The sequence below is a fragment of the Salmo salar genome, chromosome ssa07 (assembly GCF_905237065.1).
Source record: "Salmo salar chromosome ssa07, Ssal_v3.1, whole genome shotgun sequence".
Taxonomy (NCBI): Eukaryota; Metazoa; Chordata; class Actinopteri; order Salmoniformes; family Salmonidae; genus Salmo; species Salmo salar.
In genome coordinates this window covers 63,891,032-63,912,988 of record NC_059448.1, presented here as the reverse complement: position 1 = coordinate 63,912,988, position 21,957 = coordinate 63,891,032, and the positions used below count along the sequence as shown (strand labels likewise).

At 42.2% G+C, this 21,957-nt stretch overlaps 1 protein-coding gene across 1 annotated transcript in view; it reads left to right on the top strand.

The window, feature by feature from the left end:
- LOC106609797 (voltage-dependent L-type calcium channel subunit alpha-1C) overlaps window positions 1–21,957 on the top strand; it is a 588,474-nt gene that overhangs the window by 179,612 nt on the left and 386,905 nt on the right. The window contains exon 2 of the mRNA XM_045722531.1: window positions 7,158–7,569. Coding sequence (XP_045578487.1) covers window positions 7,158–7,569 — 412 coding nt within the window. The remainder of the gene's footprint in view (window positions 1–7,157; window positions 7,570–21,957) is intronic.

Sequence of the window (21,957 nt, the reverse complement as noted above, 5' to 3'; positions counted from 1 at the left end):
GTAGTCTGTGCTTGTGTGTGTGTGTGTGTGTGTGTGTGTGTGTGTGTGTGTGTGTGTGTGTGTGTGTGTGTGTGTGTGTGTGTGTGTGTGTGTGTGTGTGTGTGTGTGTGTGTGTGTGTGTGTGTGTGTGTGTGTTGTATATTTCTGTGTGTGTGTGTGTGTGTGTGTGTGTGTGTGTGTGTGTGTGTGTGTGTGTGTGTGTGTGTGTGTGTGTGTGTGTGTCTATCAGTTACACATACATGTCAGTACATACACACAACAAGTAGGTCACATGTGGGACAGGCGTTGTGCCGTGAGATGTTGCTTCATTCGTTTTCTGAAACCAGGTTTTCTGTAAATCCTAACAGTGCTGAACCACGTTGAATTGATCTGATCATTGTGTGATTTATGAGGTTATCTGACTGTCACTGACAATGAAGCTGTAGGGCTGACAGCACCTCAAGGTGACAAGGTGGAGTGATTCATCAATTACTCATTCAATTCACTAATAAATTATTCAATTACTCATTCAATTCACTTATCAATGAATCAATTACTCATTCAATTCACTTATCAATGAATCAATTACTCATTCAATTCACTCATCAATTATTCAATTACTCATTCAATTAACTTATCAATGAATCAATTACTCATTCAATTCACTCATCAATTCATCAATTACTCATTCAATTCACTCATCAATTCATCAATTCCTCATTCAATTCACTCATCAATTCATCAATTACTCATTCAATTCACTCATCAATTCCTCATTCATTTCACCCATCAGTTCATCAATTACTCATCCAATTCACTCATCAATTCATTAATTACTCATTCAATTCATAAATTACTCATTCAATTCTAAACATCATAGAGTGTTGATATGAATCTGTCTCGGACCCGTGTTGGGGCTTCTGTCGGGAAGAGGATGTGCCCTAGAATTGCAATGATGGCTGTGTCTCAATCCAAAATGGCAGTTTCTCCTTTAGTATTAATGCTGACAAGGTAAAAATATGTCGTTCTGCCCCTGAACAAGGCAGTTAACCCACTGTTCCCCGGGCACCGATGATGTAGATGTTGATTAAGGAACCCCCCCCCCCTCACCTCTCTGATTCAGAGAGTTGGGTTAAATGAGGAAGACACATTTTAGTTGAATACATTCAGTTATACAACTGACTAGGTATCCCCCTTTCCCTTTCCCTAATAGCTATGTCTCAAACCAAAATGACGACTTTAACTTCCTGCCTTTAAATGCTGCCTCAAAGCTAGCATCCTTGTGGATTGAGATGGAGGCTGGGTCCCAAATGGCACCATATTCTCTACACAGTGCACTACTTTTCACCAGAGCCCTATGAGCTCTATGGGCTCTGGTCAAAAGTAGTGCACCCTAATTCCTATTGGCCCTGGTCAAAAGTAGTGCACTACATAGGGAATAGGGTGTCATTTTGCAAGAGCTCACAGCAAATGGGGAGGCAGGTAGCCTAGTGGTTAGAGTGTTGGACAAGTAACCGAAAGGTTGCAAGATTGAATCCCCGAGCTGACAAGATAACAATCTGTCGTTCTGCCCCTGAACAAGGCAGTTAACCCAGTGTTCCCCGGTAGACCGTCATTGTAAATAAGAATTTGTTCTTAACTGATTTGCCTCGTTAAATAAAGGAGAAAAAAATGTCTTTCTAGTCATGTAACGGATGATGTCACTAGAGTACAGTTCTATTCATCTTAGTCCATAGGGTGACTTAGAGCGGGATCCATCGGAGGAAGCCATACATCCATTTTTTGATTGAGTGTCACATTTTATTACCTCACAGTCCACGACGTTGGGTACATTCCCTGTTCTTGAGCTGTTGGATTACGATCATTTGATTGGCTCCTGTTGGCATTCTGTGTCTTTGTATTGGAGGAGCACCTGGAACAAGGAGGTGAAGTTAGCTATGGAGGAAACCGTGGCAACAATAACCAAAATTAGTTTCTATATATATAGAGAGAGAGAGAGAGAGAGGGAGAGAGCGAGAGAGCGAGAGAAAGAGAGAGAGAGAGAGGGAGAGAGCGAGAGAGCGAGAGAGCGAGGGAGAGGGAGAGGGAGAGAGAGAGAGAGCGAGGGAGAGGGAGAGGGAGAGAGAGAGAGAGAGAGAGAGAGGGAGAGAGCGAGAGAGCGAGAGAGCGAGGTAGAGGGAGAGGGAGAGAGAGAGAGAGAGACTGCATGCAGAATTCAGCAAAAACAACATAAAAACACCAAATAATGTATGCAGAGCAGAATTAGGCCGATACCCGCTAATTATCAAAATCCAGAAAAGAGATGTTAAATTCTACAACCACCTAAAAGGAAGCGATTCCCAAACCTTCCATAACAAAGCCATCACCTACAGAGATATGAACCTGGAGAAGAGTCCCCTAAGCAAGCTGGTCCTGGGGCTCTGTTCACAAACACAAACAGACAGCAGCACAATTAGACCCAACCAAATCATGAGAAAACAAAAAGATAATTACTTGACACTTTGGAAAGAATGAACAAAAAAACAGAGCAAACTAGAATGCTATTTGTCCCTAAACAGAGAGTACACAGTGGCAGTATGCCTGACCACTGTGACTGACCCAAACTTAAGGAAAGCTTTGACTATGTACAGACTCAGTGAGTATAGCCTTGCTATTGAGAAAGGCCGCCGTAGGCAGACCTGGCTCTCAAGAGAAGACAGGCTATGTGCACACTGCCCACAAAATGAGGTGGAAACTGAGCTGCACTTCCTAACCTCCTGCCAAATGTATGATTTGTGACCTGGTGCCACAAGAAAAGGTCAACCAGTGAAGAACAAACACCATTGTAAATACAACCCATATTTATGTTTATTTATTTTCCCTTTTGTACTTTAACCATTTGAACATCGTTACAACACTGTTTATATACATAGTACATATGTAATGTCTTTATTATTTTGGAACTTCTATGAGTGTAATATTTACTGTTCATTTTTATTGTTTATTTCACTTGTGTATATTATCTACCTCACTTGCTTTGGTAATGTTAACATATGTTTCCCATTCCAATAAAGCCCTTAAATTGAATTGAGAGAGAGAGTAACGGTCGTCGTATATAGTGAACCAAGGCGCAGCGGGTTGAGTGCTCATTTTTACTTTTATTAGAACACTGAAACAAACAAAAGAAGAAAACGAAGGAACAGTAATGCAGGCTAACCACAGCAGTGCAACAACAACTTCCCACAAATCCCATGACAAAAACTCCCCTCTTAAATTAGACCTTCAATTAGAAGCAATGAAGAGTAGCTGCTTCCAATTGAAGGTCAACCCCATCAACTAAACATAGAAATAGAAAGACTAGACTAGAACATAGAAATATACTAACAGAACATTAACCAAAACCCGGAACACTCTAAACAAACACCCCTCTACATAAACACATATCCCAACAAACCCCGAACCACATAAAACAAACACCCCCTGCCACGTCCTGACCAACCTACAATAACAAATAACACCTTTACTGGTCAGAACATGACAGAGAGAGAGAGAGAGAGAGAGAGAGAGAGAGAGAGAGAGAGAGAGAGAGAGAGAGAGAGAGAGAGAGAGAGAGAGAGAGAGAGAGAGAGAGAAAAAACATGTAAACATGGAATGTAGAAAAGTAATTTGGAGGTTTTGTAGACCGGAACAGACATTTTGCATAGCTAATTATTAGTAGGCGGTGTTCAGAATGGATTTTACGTCCCAAATGGCAGCCTATTTAATATATAGTGCACTGCTTTTGACCAGGGTCCATAGAGCTGTGTAAAGGGATTTGGGTGCCATTTAGGACAAAGCCCAAGTCATGTATCACTATAAGAAACAGATTCATTTTGACTGTTTGTCTTTAGGCGCTGTAAGGAACACTTAACTGCAGTTAAATATAGAACTGCCGTTGGATGACAACTGAGCCACTCACAATCACCAACAGGCTTTAAACCATCTCACTCTCATCTTAATCAGTAAAGTAATGAGTTGATGAATGACTGATTCAATTCATAGTTGATTTCAGCAAGGATTTACTCACTGCTGGAATAACTCCTCAGCCCTTCATCCCTTTATCCTCATCCCTCCATCCCTCTATCCTCTCCTCCATCCCTCTATCCTCTCCTCCTCATCCCTTCATCCCTCTATCCTCTCCTCCTCATCCCTCTATCCTCTCCTCCTCATCCCATCATCCCTCTATCCTCTCCTCCTCATCCCTCTATCCTGTCCTCCTCATCCCTCCATCCCTCTATCCTCTCCTCCTCATCCCTCTATCCTCTCCTCCTCATCCCTCTATCCTCCCCTCCTCATCCCTCTATCCTCTCCTCCTCATCCCATCATCCCTCTATCCTCTCCTCCTCATCCCTCTATCCTGTCCTCCTCATCCCTCCATCCCTCTATCCTCTCCTCCTCATCCCTCTATCCTGTCCTCCATCCCTCTATCCTCTCCTCCTCATTCCTTTATCCTGTCCTCCTCATCCCTTCATCCCTCTATCCTCTCCTCCTCATCCCTCTATCCTGTCCTCCATCCCTCTATCCTCTCCTCCTCATCCCTCTATCCTGTCCTCCATCCCTCTATCCTCTCCTCCTCATCCCTCCATCCCTCTATCCTCTCCTCCTCATCCCTCTATCCTCTCCTCCATCCCTCTTTCCTCTCCTCTCCTCCATCACAAAATAAGTGATATTTTCCGCCTTTCTGGTTTCTGAGGATAATGAAGTGATATTAATTGAATATAGTGACAGATCGGCTGTGAGTTTTAACCTTTAAAGAAACCACAGTCTGAGTCTCTCTGACTGTCATCCTCTGACATACACACACACCACACACAAACACACACACACACACACACACACACACACACACACACACACACACACACACACACACACACACACACACACACACACACACACACACACACACACACACACACACACACACACACACACACACACACACACACACACACACACACACACACACACACACACACACACACACACACACCCTGGCTCGCTGCTCAGATGAATCCATCTGCTGTCTTATTCAATGGTTTGAATGTTATTAGAGAGAATGACTTCAGCGGAGATTAAGAGCCTCTGTTTGTGTGTGTGTGTGTGTGTGTGTGTTGTCTTAGTCTTTATTAGTACAGACACTAACCAGGTTTCCATCCAGGTTTTATGCGGGTAAAGTACATGTTAGATAAAAAACATCACGACAGGCCTGATGAAAACAGCAAATTTATCGGCAAACTTTCCAAATGTCAAAACAAAACAAAATACGCTAGACAAAGTGGGATGTTTTTGTGACAGTAATATTAATTATGCAAGAAATGGCAGTAGAAACTCCTTTATGGGTAAATATTGCTATAATAACCATGATATGGAAGTAAACCTGGAGGAACATGATGACATGGTGTCTGGTCGTCCCACTAAGACTCAGGAAACCATGCACTTTATTAGGCTACACATGAAATAAGTTCTGATCAACTTCACAGGGAGGTGGAAGTGCAGGGAGGAACTTGATGCTCCTTTCCAATAAATATAGAGGCTCATTCTGGTGACATGATGATCGATACTTGGCTGCAGTTTGACAAATAAAAATAATCTAGCTCTTTTGTCCATAATAATGTCATCATGTAGGCTGTACCTGTGGCGCAGCGGTCTAAGACACTGCATTTCAGTGCAAGAGGCGTGCACTACAGTCCCTGGTTTGAATCCAGGCCAGAATCCCATCTGTCCGTGATTGGGAGTCCCATAGGGCGGTGCACCATTGGCCCAGCATCGTCCGAGTTTGGCCGAGGGTAGGCTGTCATTGAAAATAAGAATTTGTTCTTAACTGACTTGCCCAGTTAAATAAAGGTTGAATAAAACAAACCCACCCTATATGTTAGTGACAGAACCATGAATAGAGTTGAAAATGCGATGGGAACCCATTTAGTTGAACCACATTAGTTATTATGATGTGCACTATGTCATCACACACAGACTCTTATCACAACGACTCAACTGGATGGAGGATGGGAGGATTCTATTTAGGAGGATTCTACAATATTGACGTGAAAATCTGTCGACAACTGGATGGAAATCTTGCGGCTCTGCTTTATCCCTCTTTTAACTCTGTCCTCAGATCAGTGTTAGGCTGGGTTTAGACATGGAGTACTGTGCAGAGAGATTAGGTATGGATGGTCTTAGAACAATGTTAATACATGATTAGTAGGGATCTTTTACAGTATTATTGGAGTATGACATGTACAGTACTTTGTTTCTGGTTGTAATCTAGCTGACTTGGGGTAGGGTAAATCTTTCTGTATGTCTCTCACACACACTCACTCTCTAGCTCATCTCTCTCTCTCTCTCTCTCTCTCTCTCTCTCTCTCTCTTCTTCCTTCTCTCTCTTCTTCTCTCTCTCTCTTCTTCCCTTTCTATCTGTCCTGCTCTCGCTCTCTTTTCTTCTCTCTCCTCCTCTCTCTCTCTTCTTCCCTCTCTCTCCTACTCTCTCTCTCTCTCTCTCTCTCTCCTTTTTGTCTTTTCTACCTCTCCTCTTCCTCCTTTCTTCTATATCTTCTCTTCCCCCCTCTCTCTCTCTCTCTCTTCTTCCTTCTCTCTCTTCTTCTCTCTCTCTCTTCTTCCCTTTCTATCTGTCCTCCTCTCGCTCTCTTTTCTTCTCTCCTTCTCTCTCCTCCTCTCTCTCTCTTCTTCCCTCTCTCTCCTCCTCTCTTCTTCCCTCTCTCTCTCTCTCTCTCTCTCTCTCTCTCTCTCTCTCTCTCTCTCTCTTGCGCTCTCACTCTCTCCAGTCCGATTACACACTAGTGCAGAGAATGGCCCTCACTCACATATTCATATGAACCCATTTCAGATCAAGGCTGCTCTTCTGCACTAAATGTCTCTCTGTCAGTCTGAATATTTGTTGAAATAAAAGCAATACTGTATGATTGTTGTGCTGTTACATTTGTCTGGATTAAATAGACAATGGAGTCGGACTGGTCTGACTTCTACAATCTGAATGTCAATAAGCGATCTGTCCCTAAACTAACTCCACTAAACAGATAAAGATTACGTAGCTGCACCAAACAGAATGTTCCCAACGACCTCGTTCCACCGCTTTATCCCACGTCTCAAGTCCCCCTGCTCACCCCTCTCCCCCTTCTCTCCCCCTTCTCTCCTCCTTCCAGGCTCCGACTACTCCCCCCCACCGCTGCCGCTGCCGGTGGTGGCGCCCAGTCTGAACGACACCAGCGCTGCAGATGGAGGAGGCGGCGTGGGTGGAAGTGGAGGTGGGCGCGGGCCCCTGGAAGCCGTGGTCGGAGGGGCGGTGGTGGGGCTAGCAGCAGAGCACATCCCCAGCGGCCCGGGGGCGGCCCTCACCTGGCAGGCGGCCATCGAGGCGGCGCGGCAGGCCAAGCAGATGGGTAACGCGGGCGCGCCCATCTCCACAGCCAGCTCCACACAGAGGAAGAGGCAGCACTACACCAACAAGCCCAAGAAACCCACCAACACGGCCCCAACCAGACCTCCCAGAGCCCTGCTCTGTCTCACCCTCAAGAACCCCATCCGTAGAGCATGCATCAGCATAGTGGAGTGGAAGTATCCTTTATTATATACAGTGATGGTGTGAACTGGTTTATTATATATAGTGATGGTGTGAACTGGTTTATTATATACAGTGATGGTGTGAACTGGTTTATTATATATAGTGATGGTGTGAACTGGTTTATTATATATAGTGATGGTGTGAACTGGTTTATTATATATAGTGATGGTGGGAACAGGTTTATTCTATATAGTGATGGTGTGAACTGGTTTATTATATATAGTGATGGTGTGAACTGGTTTATTATGTATTTTGATGGTGTGAGCTGGTTTATTATATATAGTGATGGTGTGAACTGGTTTATTATATATAGTGATGGTGTGAACTGGTTTATTATATATAGTGATGGTGTGAACTGGTTTATTATATATAGTGATGGTGTGAACTGGTTTATTATGTATTTTGATGGTGTGAGCTGGTTTATTATATATAGTGATGGTGTGAGCTGGTTTATTAAATATAGTGATGGTGTGAACTGGTTTATTATATATAGTGATGGTGTGAACTGGTTTATTATATACAGTGATGGTGTGAACTGGTTTATTATATATAGTGATGGTGTGAACTGGTTTATTATATATAGTGATGGTGTGAACTGGTTTATTATATATAGTGATGGTGTGAACTGGTTTATTATATATAGTGATGGTGTGAACTGGTTTATTGTATATAGTGATGGTGTGAACTGGTTTATTATATATAGTGATGGTGTGAACTGGTTTATTATATATAGTGATGGTGGGAACTGGTTTATTATATATAGTGATGGTGTGAACTGGTTTATTATATATAGTGATGGTGTGAACTGGTTTATTATATATAGTGATGGTGTGAACTGGTTTATTGTATATAGTGATGGTGGGAACTGGTTTATTATATATAGTGATGGTGTGAACTGGTTTATTATATATAGTGATGGTGTGAACTGGTTTATTATATACAGTGATGGTGTGAACTGGTTTATTATATATTGTGATGGTGTGAACTGGTTTATTATATATAGTTGTCATGTCTTTGGCTATGCCGGATTAAGTGATATGACATGCTATTCTATAAAATCCTTTTTCTGTAATTAATATTACCTGATTAAGCTAATCATGTAAATGTAATTAACTAGAAAGTCGGGGCACCACGGAAGAACGTTTATAGAGCCGTTATCTTCCGAATAAACTCTTAAAATACTTAGTAATCTTTTACATCGATAGCCGTCATCTTAATCATCTTATTTTCAGTCACATAATGAAAGTTGTAAATTCTTGGTTATCTTCACGAACCCTGGCTAACAAGTTGAATCAGCAATACAAAATTGGGTTTCATTATTTATTTACTAAATACCTAAACTAATCACTTAGAATTACATATACACAGAAGACAAATGATGTCATACAGAAAACGTCCTTGGAGGACGGAGCTGACATTTGTTACACAAAGGAAGGGGGATGGGCTTAAATGAAAGAGCGGGAAGACTTAGGAACAAAGAAACAGCAGCTATGCTATCGTAAATACATTATCTTATGCATTCTAAATTACCGCCCATTTGGAAAAGGAAAATGCAATAGATATTTACTCTGAGCTGCGCTTCGGTATATTGGTCGTAGATGCTGGCCGGGTTGGCCAACAGATCTTCCTGTCCTCGGAAGAATGTCAATGGTGGTAAAGTGGATACGTGGTGGTATCTTCGTCTGTGGTTGTTAGACTGGATCCGTCGTCCGTCCTTTCCTAGCCCACGTCTACAGCGGCCACTGCTAACTCAACGGCTAGGAAGTATCACTTCTGTAGTGAATAAGCTCAAAGTTCATACCATTCGCCACCAAAGCTCACGCCGAGGTTGGCTTAGTTCTGTACTTGACATATGTGTCCTTCTAACGTAGAGGCTGCAGACCTCACGTACTGGAACATGTGGTTATCTTTTCGTCAAAGGCTTATATAGTGGAGAGGGGGGAAGGATGTGTTTCATCGTTTATAACCCCTCCTCTTCACAGGGGTGGGCCACTGATCAAGCAGGGCACTTTCCTTATGAAAACCCAATTGTCTCATTTGGAAGCTAAAATTACATTTAATCTCCTAACAAACAATTTCAATATCAAACATTTCAATTGCATAACAATTCCATGTGACTCTGATAACTAGAGGGTGTATACTTTCCCAGGTACAGTTTATGTCGTCCTGTCATCAGTCATAATGTCTCAGATGACCACCGAACTGACATCCATACTCATTACGTTCCAAAGCATATTTCCAACTGGTTTTATTACCAAAATATGGTTCCTTTTCCCCATTTGTTTGATGTTCCCAGACTCTCCATATTTAACACAGGCTATTCAACAGTCCTTCAGTAGGGTCAGAAAGAGAGGGGAAGGGAGAAAGGTATTTATGGGGGGGGGTCATAAAACTTACCCACAGGCCAACGTCATGACATAGTGATGGTGTGAACTGGTTTATTATATATAGTGATGGTGTGAACTGGTTTATTATATATAGTGATGGTGGGAACAGGTTTATTCTATATAGTGATGGTGTGAACTGGTTTATTATATATAGTGATGGTGTGAACTGGTTTATTATGTATTTTGATGGTGTGAGCTGGTTTATTATATATAGTGATGGTGTGAACTGGTTTATTATATATAGTGATGGTGTGAACTGGTTTATTATATATAGTGATGGTGTGAACTGGTTTATTATATATAGTGATGGTGTGAACTGGTTTATTATGTATTTTGATGGTGTGAGCTGGTTTATTATATATAGTGATGGTGTGAGCTGGTTTATTAAATATAGTGATGGTGTGAACTGGTTTATTATATATAGTGATGGTGTGAACTGGTTTATTATATACAGTGATGGTGTGAACTGGTTTATTATATATAGTGATGGTGTGAACTGGTTTATTATATATAGTGATGGTGTGAACTGGTTTATTATATATAGTGATGGTGTGAACTGGTTTATTATATATAGTGATGGTGTGAACTGGTTTATTGTATATAGTGATGGTGTGAACTGGTTTATTATATATAGTGATGGTGTGAACTGGTTTATTATATATAGTGATGGTGGGAACTGGTTTATTATATATAGTGATGGTGTGAACTGGTTTATTATATATAGTGATGGTGTGAACTGGTTTATTATATATAGTGATGGTGTGAACTGGTTTATTGTATATAGTGATGGTGGGAACTGGTTTATTATATATAGTGATGGTGTGAACTGGTTTATTATATATAGTGATGGTGTGAACTGGTTTATTATATACAGTGATGGTGTGAACTGGTTTATTATATATTGTGATGGTGTGAACTGGTTTATTATATATAGTTGTCATGTCTTTGGCTATGCCGGATTAAGTGATATGACATGCTATTCTATAAAATCCTTTTTCTGTAATTAATATTACCTGATTAAGCTAATCATGTAAATGTAATTAACTAGAAAGTCGGGGCACCACGGAAGAACGTTTATAGAGCCGTTATCTTCCGAATAAACTCTTAAAATACTTAGTAATCTTTTACATCGATAGCCGTCATCTTAATCATCTTATTTTCAGTCACATAATGAAAGTTGTAAATTCTTGGTTATCTTCACGAACCCTGGCTAACAAGTTGAATCAGCAATACAAAATTGGGTTTCATTATTTATTTACTAAATACCTAAACTAATCACTTAGAATTACATATACACAGAAGACAAATGATGTCATACAGAAAACGTCCTTGGAGGACGGAGCTGACATTTGTTACACAAAGGAAGGGGGATGGGCTTAAATGAAAGAGCGGGAAGACTTAGGAACAAAGAAACAGCAGCTATGCTATCGTAAATACATTATCTTATGCATTCTAAATTACCGCCCATTTGGAAAAGGAAAATGCAATAGATATTTACTCTGAGCTGCGCTTCGGTATATTGGTCGTAGATGCTGGCCGGGTTGGCCAACAGATCTTCCTGTCCTCGGAAGAATGTCAATGGTGGTAAAGTGGATACGTGGTGGTATCTTCGTCTGTGGTTGTTAGACTGGATCCGTCGTCCGTCCCTTTCCTAGCCCACGTCTACAGCGGCCACTGCTAACTCAACGGCTAGGAAGTATCACTTCTGTAGTGAATAAGCTCAAAGTTCATACCATTCGCCACCAAAGCTCACGCCGAGGTTGGCTTAGTTCTGTACTTGACATATGTGTCCTTCTAACGTAGAGGCTGCAGACCTCACGTACTGGAACATGTGGTTATCTTTTCGTCAAAGGCTTATATAGTGGAGAGGGGGGAAGGATGTGTTTCATCGTTTATAACCCCTCCTCTTCACAGGGGTGGGCCACTGATCAAGCAGGGCACTTTCCTTATGAAAACCCAATTGTCTCATTTGGAAGCTAAAATTACATTTAATCTCCTAACAAACAATTTCAATATCAAACATTTCAATTGCATAACAATTCCATGTGACTCTGATAACTAGAGGGTGTATACTTTCCCAGGTACAGTTTATGTCGTCCTGTCATCAGTCATAATGTCTCAGATGACCACCGAACTGACATCCATACTCATTACGTTCCAAAGCATATTTCCAACTGGTTTTATTACCAAAATATGGTTCCTTTTCCCCATTTGTTTGATGTTCCCAGACTCTCTATATTTAACACAGGCTATTCAACAGTCCTTCAGTAGGGTCAGAAAGAGAGGGGAAGGGAGAAAGGTATTTATGGGGGGGGTCATAAAACTTACCCACAGGCCAACGTCATGACATAGTGATGGTGTGAACTGGTTTATTATATATAGTGATGGTGTGAACTGGTTTATTATATATAGTGATGGTGGGAACAGGTTTATTCTATATAGTGATGGTGTGAACTGGTTTATTATATATAGTGATGGTGTGAACTGGTTTATTATGTATTTTGATGGTGTGAGCTGGTTTATTATATATAGTGATGGTGTGAACTGGTTTATTATATATAGTGATGGTGTGAACTGGTTTATTATATATAGTGATGGTGTGAACTGGTTTATTATATATAGTGATGGTGTGAACTGGTTTATTATGTATTTTGATGGTGTGAGCTGGTTTATTATATATAGTGATGGTGTGAGCTGGTTTATTAAATATAGTGATGGTGTGAACTGGTTTATTATATATAGTGATGGTGTGAACTGGTTTATTATATACAGTGATGGTGTGAACTGGTTTATTATATATAGTGATGGTGTGAACTGGTTTATTATATATAGTGATGGTGTGAACTGGTTTATTATATATAGTGATGGTGTGAACTGGTTTATTATATATAGTGATGGTGTGAACTGGTTTATTGTATATAGTGATGGTGTGAACTGGTTTATTATATATAGTGATGGTGTGAACTGGTTTATTATATATAGTGATGGTGGGAACTGGTTTATTATATATAGTGATGGTGTGAACTGGTTTATTATATATAGTGATGGTGTGAACTGGTTTATTATATATAGTGATGGTGTGAACTGGTTTATTGTATATAGTGATGGTGGGAACTGGTTTATTATATATAGTGATGGTGTGAACTGGTTTATTATATATAGTGATGGTGTGAACTGGTTTATTATATACAGTGATGGTGTGAACTGGTTTATTATATATTGTGATGGTGTGAACTGGTTTATTATATATAGTTGTCATGTCTTTGGCTATGCCGGATTAAGTGATATGACATGCTATTCTATAAAATCCTTTTTCTGTAATTAATATTACCTGATTAAGCTAATCATGTAAATGTAATTAACTAGAAAGTCGGGGCACCACGGAAGAACGTTTATAGAGCCGTTATCTTCCGAATAAACTCTTAAAATACTTAGTAATCTTTTACATCGATAGCCGTCATCTTAATCATCTTATTTTCAGTCACATAATGAAAGTTGTAAATTCTTGGTTATCTTCACGAACCCTGGCTAACAAGTTGAATCAGCAATACAAAATTGGGTTTCATTATTTATTTACTAAATACCTAAACTAATCACTTAGAATTACATATACACAGAAGACAAATGATGTCATACAGAAAACGTCCTTGGAGGACGGAGCTGACATTTGTTACACAAAGGAAGGGGGATGGGCTTAAATGAAAGAGCGGGAAGACTTAGGAACAAAGAAACAGCAGCTATGCTATCGTAAATACATTATCTTATGCATTCTAAATTACCGCCCATTTGGAAAAGGAAAATGCAATAGATATTTACTCTGAGCTGCGCTTCGGTATATTGGTCGTAGATGCTGGCCGGGTTGGCCAACAGATCTTCCTGTCCTCGGAAGAATGTCAATGGTGGTAAAGTGGATACGTGGTGGTATCTTCGTCTGTGGTTGTTAGACTGGATCCGTCGTCCGTCCTTTCCTAGCCCACGTCTACAGCGGCCACTGCTAACTCAACGGCTAGGAAGTATCACTTCTGTAGTGAATAAGCTCAAAGTTCATACCATTCGCCACCAAAGCTCACGCCGAGGTTGGCTTAGTTCTGTACTTGACATATGTGTCCTTCTAACGTAGAGGCTGCAGACCTCACGTACTGGAACATGTGGTTATCTTTTCGTCAAAGGCTTATATAGTGGAGAGGGGGGAAGGATGTGTTTCATCGTTTATAACCCCTCCTCTTCACAGGGGTGGGCCACTGATCAAGCAGGGCACTTTCCTTATGAAAACCCAATTGTCTCATTTGGAAGCTAAAATTACATTTAATCTCCTAACAAACAATTTCAATATCAAACATTTCAATTGCATAACAATTCCATGTGACTCTGATAACTAGAGGGTGTATACTTTCCCAGGTACAGTTTATGTCGTCCTGTCATCAGTCATAATGTCTCAGATGACCACCGAACTGACATCCATACTCATTACGTTCCAAAGCATATTTCCAACTGGTTTTATTACCAAAATATGGTTCCTTTTCCCCATTTGTTTGATGTTCCCAGACTCTCTATATTTAACACAGGCTATTCAACAGTCCTTCAGTAGGGTCAGAAAGAGAGGGGAAGGGAGAAAGGTATTTATGGGGGGGGTCATAAAACTTACCCACAGGCCAACGTCATGACATAGTGATGGTGTGAACTGGTTTATTATATATAGTGATGGTGGGAACTGGTTTATTATATATAGTGATGGTGTGAACTGGTTTATTATATATAGTGATGGTGTGAACTGGTTTATTATATATAGTGATGGTGGGAACTGGTTTATTATATATAGTGATGGTGTGAACTGGTTTATTATATACAGTGATGGTGTGAACTGGTTTATTATATATAGTGATGGTGGGAACTGGTTTATTATATATAGTGATGGTGTGAACTGGTTTATTATATACAGTGATGGTGTGAACTGGTTTATTATATATAGTGATGGTGGGAACTGGTTTGATTGACTACTCTACACCCCATACTCTATGCCAGCCAAACTCAACAGGCGGTCCGTAAATAGGATACATTTTTATTTTTTATATTTTAGGAACTCAGTCGGGCCTCCACCCCTGTCAAAATGTGTAGAATTGTGAACAGCGTGAACAGCGCTAACAGTGCGAACAGTTTGGGGTTGAAAGGTGGGGGTTTGTTACTAAATGACAATATCCATCCGGACCTTTGGCAACAAGGAAATGAGTGTTTCTGGACCTTCTCAGAAAGTGATAGAAAACCCTGTTCCATGCTGTATCATCACAGCTTTGCATCAAAATACCTGTATGCTTTACCCACACACTGAGAGGTGGCCAGATAAGGTGGAGTTGGCTAGATATGTTGGAGTTGGCTAGATATGGTGGAGTTGGCTAGATACGGTGGAGTTGGCTAGATACGGTGGAGTTGGCTAGATACGGTGGAGTTGGCCAGATACGGTGGAGTTGGCTAGATACGGTGGAGTTGGCTAGATATGGTGGAGTTGGCTAGATACGGTGGAGTTGGCTAGATACGGTGGAGTTGGCTAGATACGGTGGAGTTGGCTAGATACGGTGGAGTTGGCTAGATATGGTGGAGTTGGCTAGATACGGTGGAGTTGGCTAGATACGGTGGAGTTGGCCAGATACGGTGGAGTTGGCTAGATACGGTGGAGTTGGCTAGATACGGTGGAGTTGGCTAGATATGGTGGAGTTGGCTAGATATGGTGGAGTTGGCTAGATACGGTGGAGTTGGCTAGATACGGTGGAGTTGGCCAGATACGGTTGAGTTGGCCAGATATGGGGGAGTTGGCTAGATACGGTGGAGTTGGCTAGATACGGTGGAGTTGGCCAGATACGGTGGAATTGGCTAGATACGGTGGAGTTGTGTATCAGGGATCACATACTAAAATGTACTGTATGCACTCATTATTTTGCTTTGGAGTTGCTTGGCTATATTAAATCAAATATAAAAGCATCTGCTAACAGTGATGTTATGATACACTATTTAAAACCTCTTTGGGCTAGACATGCACGCCAGCGCCCACCTCGACAACATCCTGTGAAATTGCAGAGCGCAAAATTCAAAATACAAAAATCGTAATATTAAACATTCATGAAAATACAAGTGTCATACATAATTTAAAAGCTTCACTTCTTGTTAATCCAGCCACTTTGTCAGATTTCAAAAAGGCTTTACGGCGAAAACATACCATGCGATTATCTGAGGACAGCGCCCAGGATACAAAAGCATTAAAAACATTTTCCAAACCAGCAGAGGCCTCACAAAAGTCAGAAATAGCGATAAAATAAATCACTTACCTTTGAAGATCTTCCTCTGTTTGTAATTCCAAAGGTCCCAGCTACACAACAAATGGTCGTTTTGTTCGATAAAGTCCATCTTTATATCCCAAAAAAGTCAGTTTATTCGGTGCGCTTGATTCAGTAATCCACCTGTTCCTCTCGTTTAAAATGCATACAAAGGAATCCCAAATGTTACCAATGAACTTCGTCAAAACAAGTCAAACAACGTTTCTAATCAATCCTCAGGTACCCTAATATGTAAATATGTAAACAATCAAATTTAAGACGGAGAATAGTGTGTTCAATACCGGAGATAAATAACGAAGTGCGCGCCCTCATCTACGCGCGCCACAAGACTACAGTCAAAATGAGAGCCACCTTGAAAAACTACAAATTCTAGCTCATTTTTCAAAAAACAAGCCTGAAACCCTTTCTAAAGACTGTTGACATCTAGTGGAAGCCATAGGAACTGCAATCTGGGAGGATTTTCCCATAGACAAGCATTTCAATGGGTGGTCACCTAAAAAAAAACATTTTTCCGGATGGATTCTCCTCGGGTTTTTGCCTGCCATATCAGTTCGCTTATACTCCCAGACACTATTTTAACAGTTTTCAGAGTGTTGTCTATCCAATACTACCAATTATATGCATATCCTAGCTTCTGGGCCTGAGTAACAGGCAGTTTACTTTGGGCATGACAGTCATCCGAACTTCCGAATACCGCCTCCTATCCCTAAGAAGTTGGCAGTTCTAAAACAGTTGTCATTAGTGAATTATAACGTAATCATGTTAACATATGATCTGGATACCTGTACTGTAAGTTGAGCTATTTTAATGAGAGGCATTGATTGGTAAACATTATGTGTGTGTGAGGTTCTGTGATGTTATCTGTCGTCTAAGGGTTAAGCCAAGGGTAACTGGACAGACTCTGATCTATGTGTGTGTGTGTGTGTGTGTGTGTGTGTGTGTGTGTGTGTGTGTGTGTGTGTGTGTGTGTGTGTGTGTGTGTGTGTGTGTGTGTGTGTGTGTGTGTGTGTGTGTGTGTGTGTGTGTGTGTGTGTGTGTGTGTGTGTGTGTGTGTGTGTGTGTGTGTGTGTTTGTGTGTCGCTATCATCGTGCCTAGCATGCATGAGCTCTGAAACATTACTAATATTAAAAGAGAATAAAATACATAAATCTTAGGAGGGAGAGGTGGAGAGGAGGAGAGAAGGGTGGGAGAGGGGGAATGGAGGTAGGAGGGGGAGAGGAGGTGGGTGGAGGAGAGGAGGAGGGGAGGGGAGAAGAGTAGGAGAGGAGGGGGGAAGGAGGAGGAGGGAGAGAAGAGGGAGGAGGGGAAGGGAGGGGGGGTGGAGGGGGGGGTTGGGGGTGGAAGCAGAAAGGGAGGGATTGGGAGGATCTCGAGGATGAGTCACAGAGCAACCAGAATCCCAAATTAACTTTCCGCTTTTCCTTCTCGTTCCCTCTCCCTGCATCTTTCCTTCCCTCCTTCCCTGTGCCTCTCCCTGTATCTTTCCTTCCCTGTGCCTCTCCCTGTATCCTTCCTTCCTCCCTGTCCCTCTCCCTGTATCCTTCCTTCCTCCCTGTCCCTCTCCTTGTATCCCTCCTTCCTCCCTGTCCCTCTCCCTGTATCCTTCCTTCCTTCCTCCCTGTCCCTCTCCCTGTATCCTTCCTTCCTTCCTCCCTGTCCCTCTCCCTGTATCCTTCCTTCCTTCCTCCCTGTCCCTCTCCCTGTATCCTTCCTTCCTCCCTGTCCCTCTCCCTGTATCCTTGCGTCCTCCCTGTCCCTCGCCCTGTATCCTTCCTTCCTCCCTGTCCCTCTCCCTGTATCCTTCCTTCCTTCCTCCCTGTCCCTCTCCCTGTATCCTTCCTTCCTCCCTGTCCCTCTCCCTGTATCCTTGCGTCCTCCCTGTCCCTCGCCCTGTATCCTTCCTTCCTCCCTGTCCCTCGCCCTGTATCCTTCCTTCCTCCCTGTCCCTCTCCCTGTATCCTTCCTTCCTCCCTGTCCCTCTCCCTGTATCTTTCCTTCCCTCCTTCCCTCTCCCTGTATCTTTCCTTCCCTCCTTCCCTCTCCCTGTATCCTTCCTTCCCTCCTTCCCTCTCCCTGTATCTTTCCTTCCCTCCTTCCCTGTGCCTCTCTTTCTCATGAGACTGAGGGACAACGTGCGATATCCCCACTCTTTAACTCTCCCTCTCTCTGCCTCCCTCCATCCCTCACCGTCTCTCTCCTTCTCTCTCTGTCTCTCGCTCCCGCTCTCTCCCATGAGATCACAGAAGAGATGGAGAACGAGAGAAGGAGAGAGCGAGAGAGGAAGGAAGTGAGGGGGCAGGAGTAGAGACATATTTAGAAGGAGAGGAAGCATGGGAATGAAAGACTAATAAAGAGGTCTGAGTAAATGCTAAATGCATCTGTTCCTTTTGGTCTAAACGGGTCTAAAGCAGCTAGTGGGAGGAGACTGACCAGATACTGTCCTGCTCCAAATTCTGCTCACACGAGAGGTGGGACATGATCTGTACTTGTAAAACCACTTGACACGCGCAGGTCAGTGGTGGTCGGTGACATTTAAGATGAGCATGGTCTTGTTTTTCCTTCAGCATATTGGATGACTGTCATTCATATTCCATTCACCCAGCTCAATGTAACATTGATAGGTTTAAGCTACTACATGATACTCAGATTTTCCATTGTACCCATCATGAGGTTGGTGTAGGTGGAGGTACACAGGTCGAGAGAAAATGTTTGAGTAATCAAGGTGACAGACAGTGACACATTCAATCCCGCCTTGCACACACTTGCTTGCATCTAGCTGATCTAGGGTGTAATGATTAGTCCAACATTTGCAAACAAGAGTTTCTATTGGACAAATCCAGGTATATTTATCCCCGCTTCATTCCATTTGCTTCCGATTAAGAAACATTTTTCAACGGAGTCGGCGGAGTGAATACACGCCTAATCACACCCAACCACACTTTCATAGCAGCCACATACAAACAGCATGATCATTGTGCTTGTTGTAGAATTCCTTCTCGCATCTACGCGTTTCTCCTCCTCTCACCTTTTGCTTCGCTTGTGGACTTCAGTACCAAACACATCAGCTGTCTGTAACCAGGCGAACAAAAACTTTCAGGCCAAACCTTCATACCATAACTGCTAACCGCTACACACAGCCTACATAGTTGTTACCATATTAGCTAACGTCATAGCTAGTCAACATAGCTACTAGAACTAATGCGTTAGTAAACCCGCTACAATCATTCAGTACAGTGTACAGTCAGCAAGCAGTTTATCAGTTATCAACTAATAAAACCAAAAACCTTGTGTTGGATAGCCATAGCCAGTTAACTGACATACTCTAACTTCCCTCTCTGTTTGAGCCAGGTGTTTCAGTAGGCTAGACTAGCTAGCTGCGTTCGATAGCTAAGTGAAAGTGAAAAACAAAATACAATGAAATATCGCTATCACTCTCTCTCTCTCTCGTTCTTTCTCCCGCTCTCTTGCTTCTCCTTCATTTTTAAATAAAATAATTTGTTCAAAGCTGTTCAACTATTGTCTTTCTCTCTCTTTGAGTCAACTACTCACCACATTTGATGCACTGCAGTGCTAGCTAGCTGTAGCTCATGCTTTCATAGATTCATTCTCTGATCCTTTGATTGGGTAGACAACATGTCAGTTCATGCTGCAAGAGCTCTGATAGGTTGGAGGACGTCTTCAGTAAGTTGTCATAAATACTGTGTAAGTCTATGGAAAGGGGTGAGAACCATGAGCCTCCTTGGTTTTGTATTGAAGTTAAAGGTTCCCAGAGGAGGACGGAAGCTAGCTGTCCTCCGGCTACAACATGGTGCTACCCTACAGGGTGTTGCTGAGGCTACTGGAGACCTTCATTGTAAAACAGTGTGTTTTCATAAATTATTTGGTGACATGTTTAGTATAGTTTTATCTAAAAAGGATAGCTTTTTTTAATGTTTCACTATTTAAATGTTTATGAAATTCACTGAGGAGGATGGTCCTCCTCTTCCTCCTCTGAGGAGCCTCCACTGGTGCAGGCAGGCAGGCAGGCAGGCAGGCAGGCAGGCAGGCAGGCAGGCAGGCACACACACAGACAGACAGACAGACAGACAGACAGACAGACAGACAGACAGACAGACAGACAGACAGACAGACAGACAGACAGACAGACAGACAGACAGACAGACAGACAGACAGACAGACAGCGTCTCCAGAGAAAACAGACCCACATCTCATCTCCTGTTACTGTTCCTGTTACCATGCCAACAGCTCCTCTCATCAGGCTGTGTGTGTGTGTGTGTGTGTGTGTGAGTTCAGCCAGGTCTTCCAAAACCCTCCATTCCACCCCACCCCGGGCAGGCCTAATACACACACACACACACACACACACACACACACACACACACACACACACACACACACACACACACACACACACACACACACACACACACACACACACATAGATTCACAGAATTCAATCACACTAGAACCCTGGACCTGACACACCGTTTTACCAAGATGTTGATTATAGCTTCTCCTTCTCTCCAGGCTGATTACAGAGGGATGTAAGTCACCTGGGCTGATCTCACTGTGTAGCTCCCTTGAACTGCAGGGAGACACCAGAACAGGGCTGAATGGAAGCAGCAGTTATCACTAGGTAATGACTGCTATTAGTAGTGATTGAATGTCAAGGTCACTAACATGGTAACTGATCCTGTCATGTTCAGGAACAGTTTATAGTGTCTTGGTGACTTTAACAGGAACATACAGTTGGTTCAACACGTGTTCAGGAACATACAGTTGGTTCAACACGTGTTCAGGAACATACAGTTGGTTCAACACGTGTTCAGGAACATACAGTTGGTTCAACATGTGTTCAGGAACATACAGTTGGTTCAACACGTGTTCAGGAACATACAGTTGGTTCAACACGTGTTCAGGAACATACAGTTGGTTCAACACGTGTTCAGGAACATACAGTTGGTTCAACATGTGTTCAGGAACAGTTTCTAGTGTCTTGGTGACTTTAACAGGAACATGCAGTTGGTTCAACGCGTGTTCAGGAACATACAGTTGGTTCAACACGTGTTCAGGAACATGCAGTTGGTTCAACACGTGTTCAGGAACATACAGTTGGTTCAACACGTGTTCAGGAACATACAGTTGGTTCAACACGTGTTCAGGAACATACAGTTGGTTCAACATGTGTTCAGGAACAGTTTCTAGTGTCTTGGTGACTTTAACAGGAACATACAGTTGGTTCAACACGTGTTCAGGAACATACAGTTGGTTCAACACGTGTTCAGGAACATACAGTTGGTTCAACACGTGTTCAGGAACATACAGTTGGTTCAACATGTGTTCAGGAACATACAGTTGGTTCAACATGTGTTCAGGAACATACAGTTGGTTCAACATGTGTTCAGGAACATACAGTTGGTTCAACATGTGTTCAGGAACATGCAGTTGGTTCAACATGTGTTCAGGAACATACAGTTGGTTCAACATGTGTTCAGGAACATACAGTTGGTTCAACATGTGTTCAGGAACATACAGTTGGTTCAACATGTGTTCAGGAACATACAGTTGGTTCAACATGTGTTCAGGAACATGCAGTTGGTTCAACGCGTGTTCAGGAACATACAGTTGGTTCAACACGTGTTCAGGAACATACAGTTGGTTCAACAC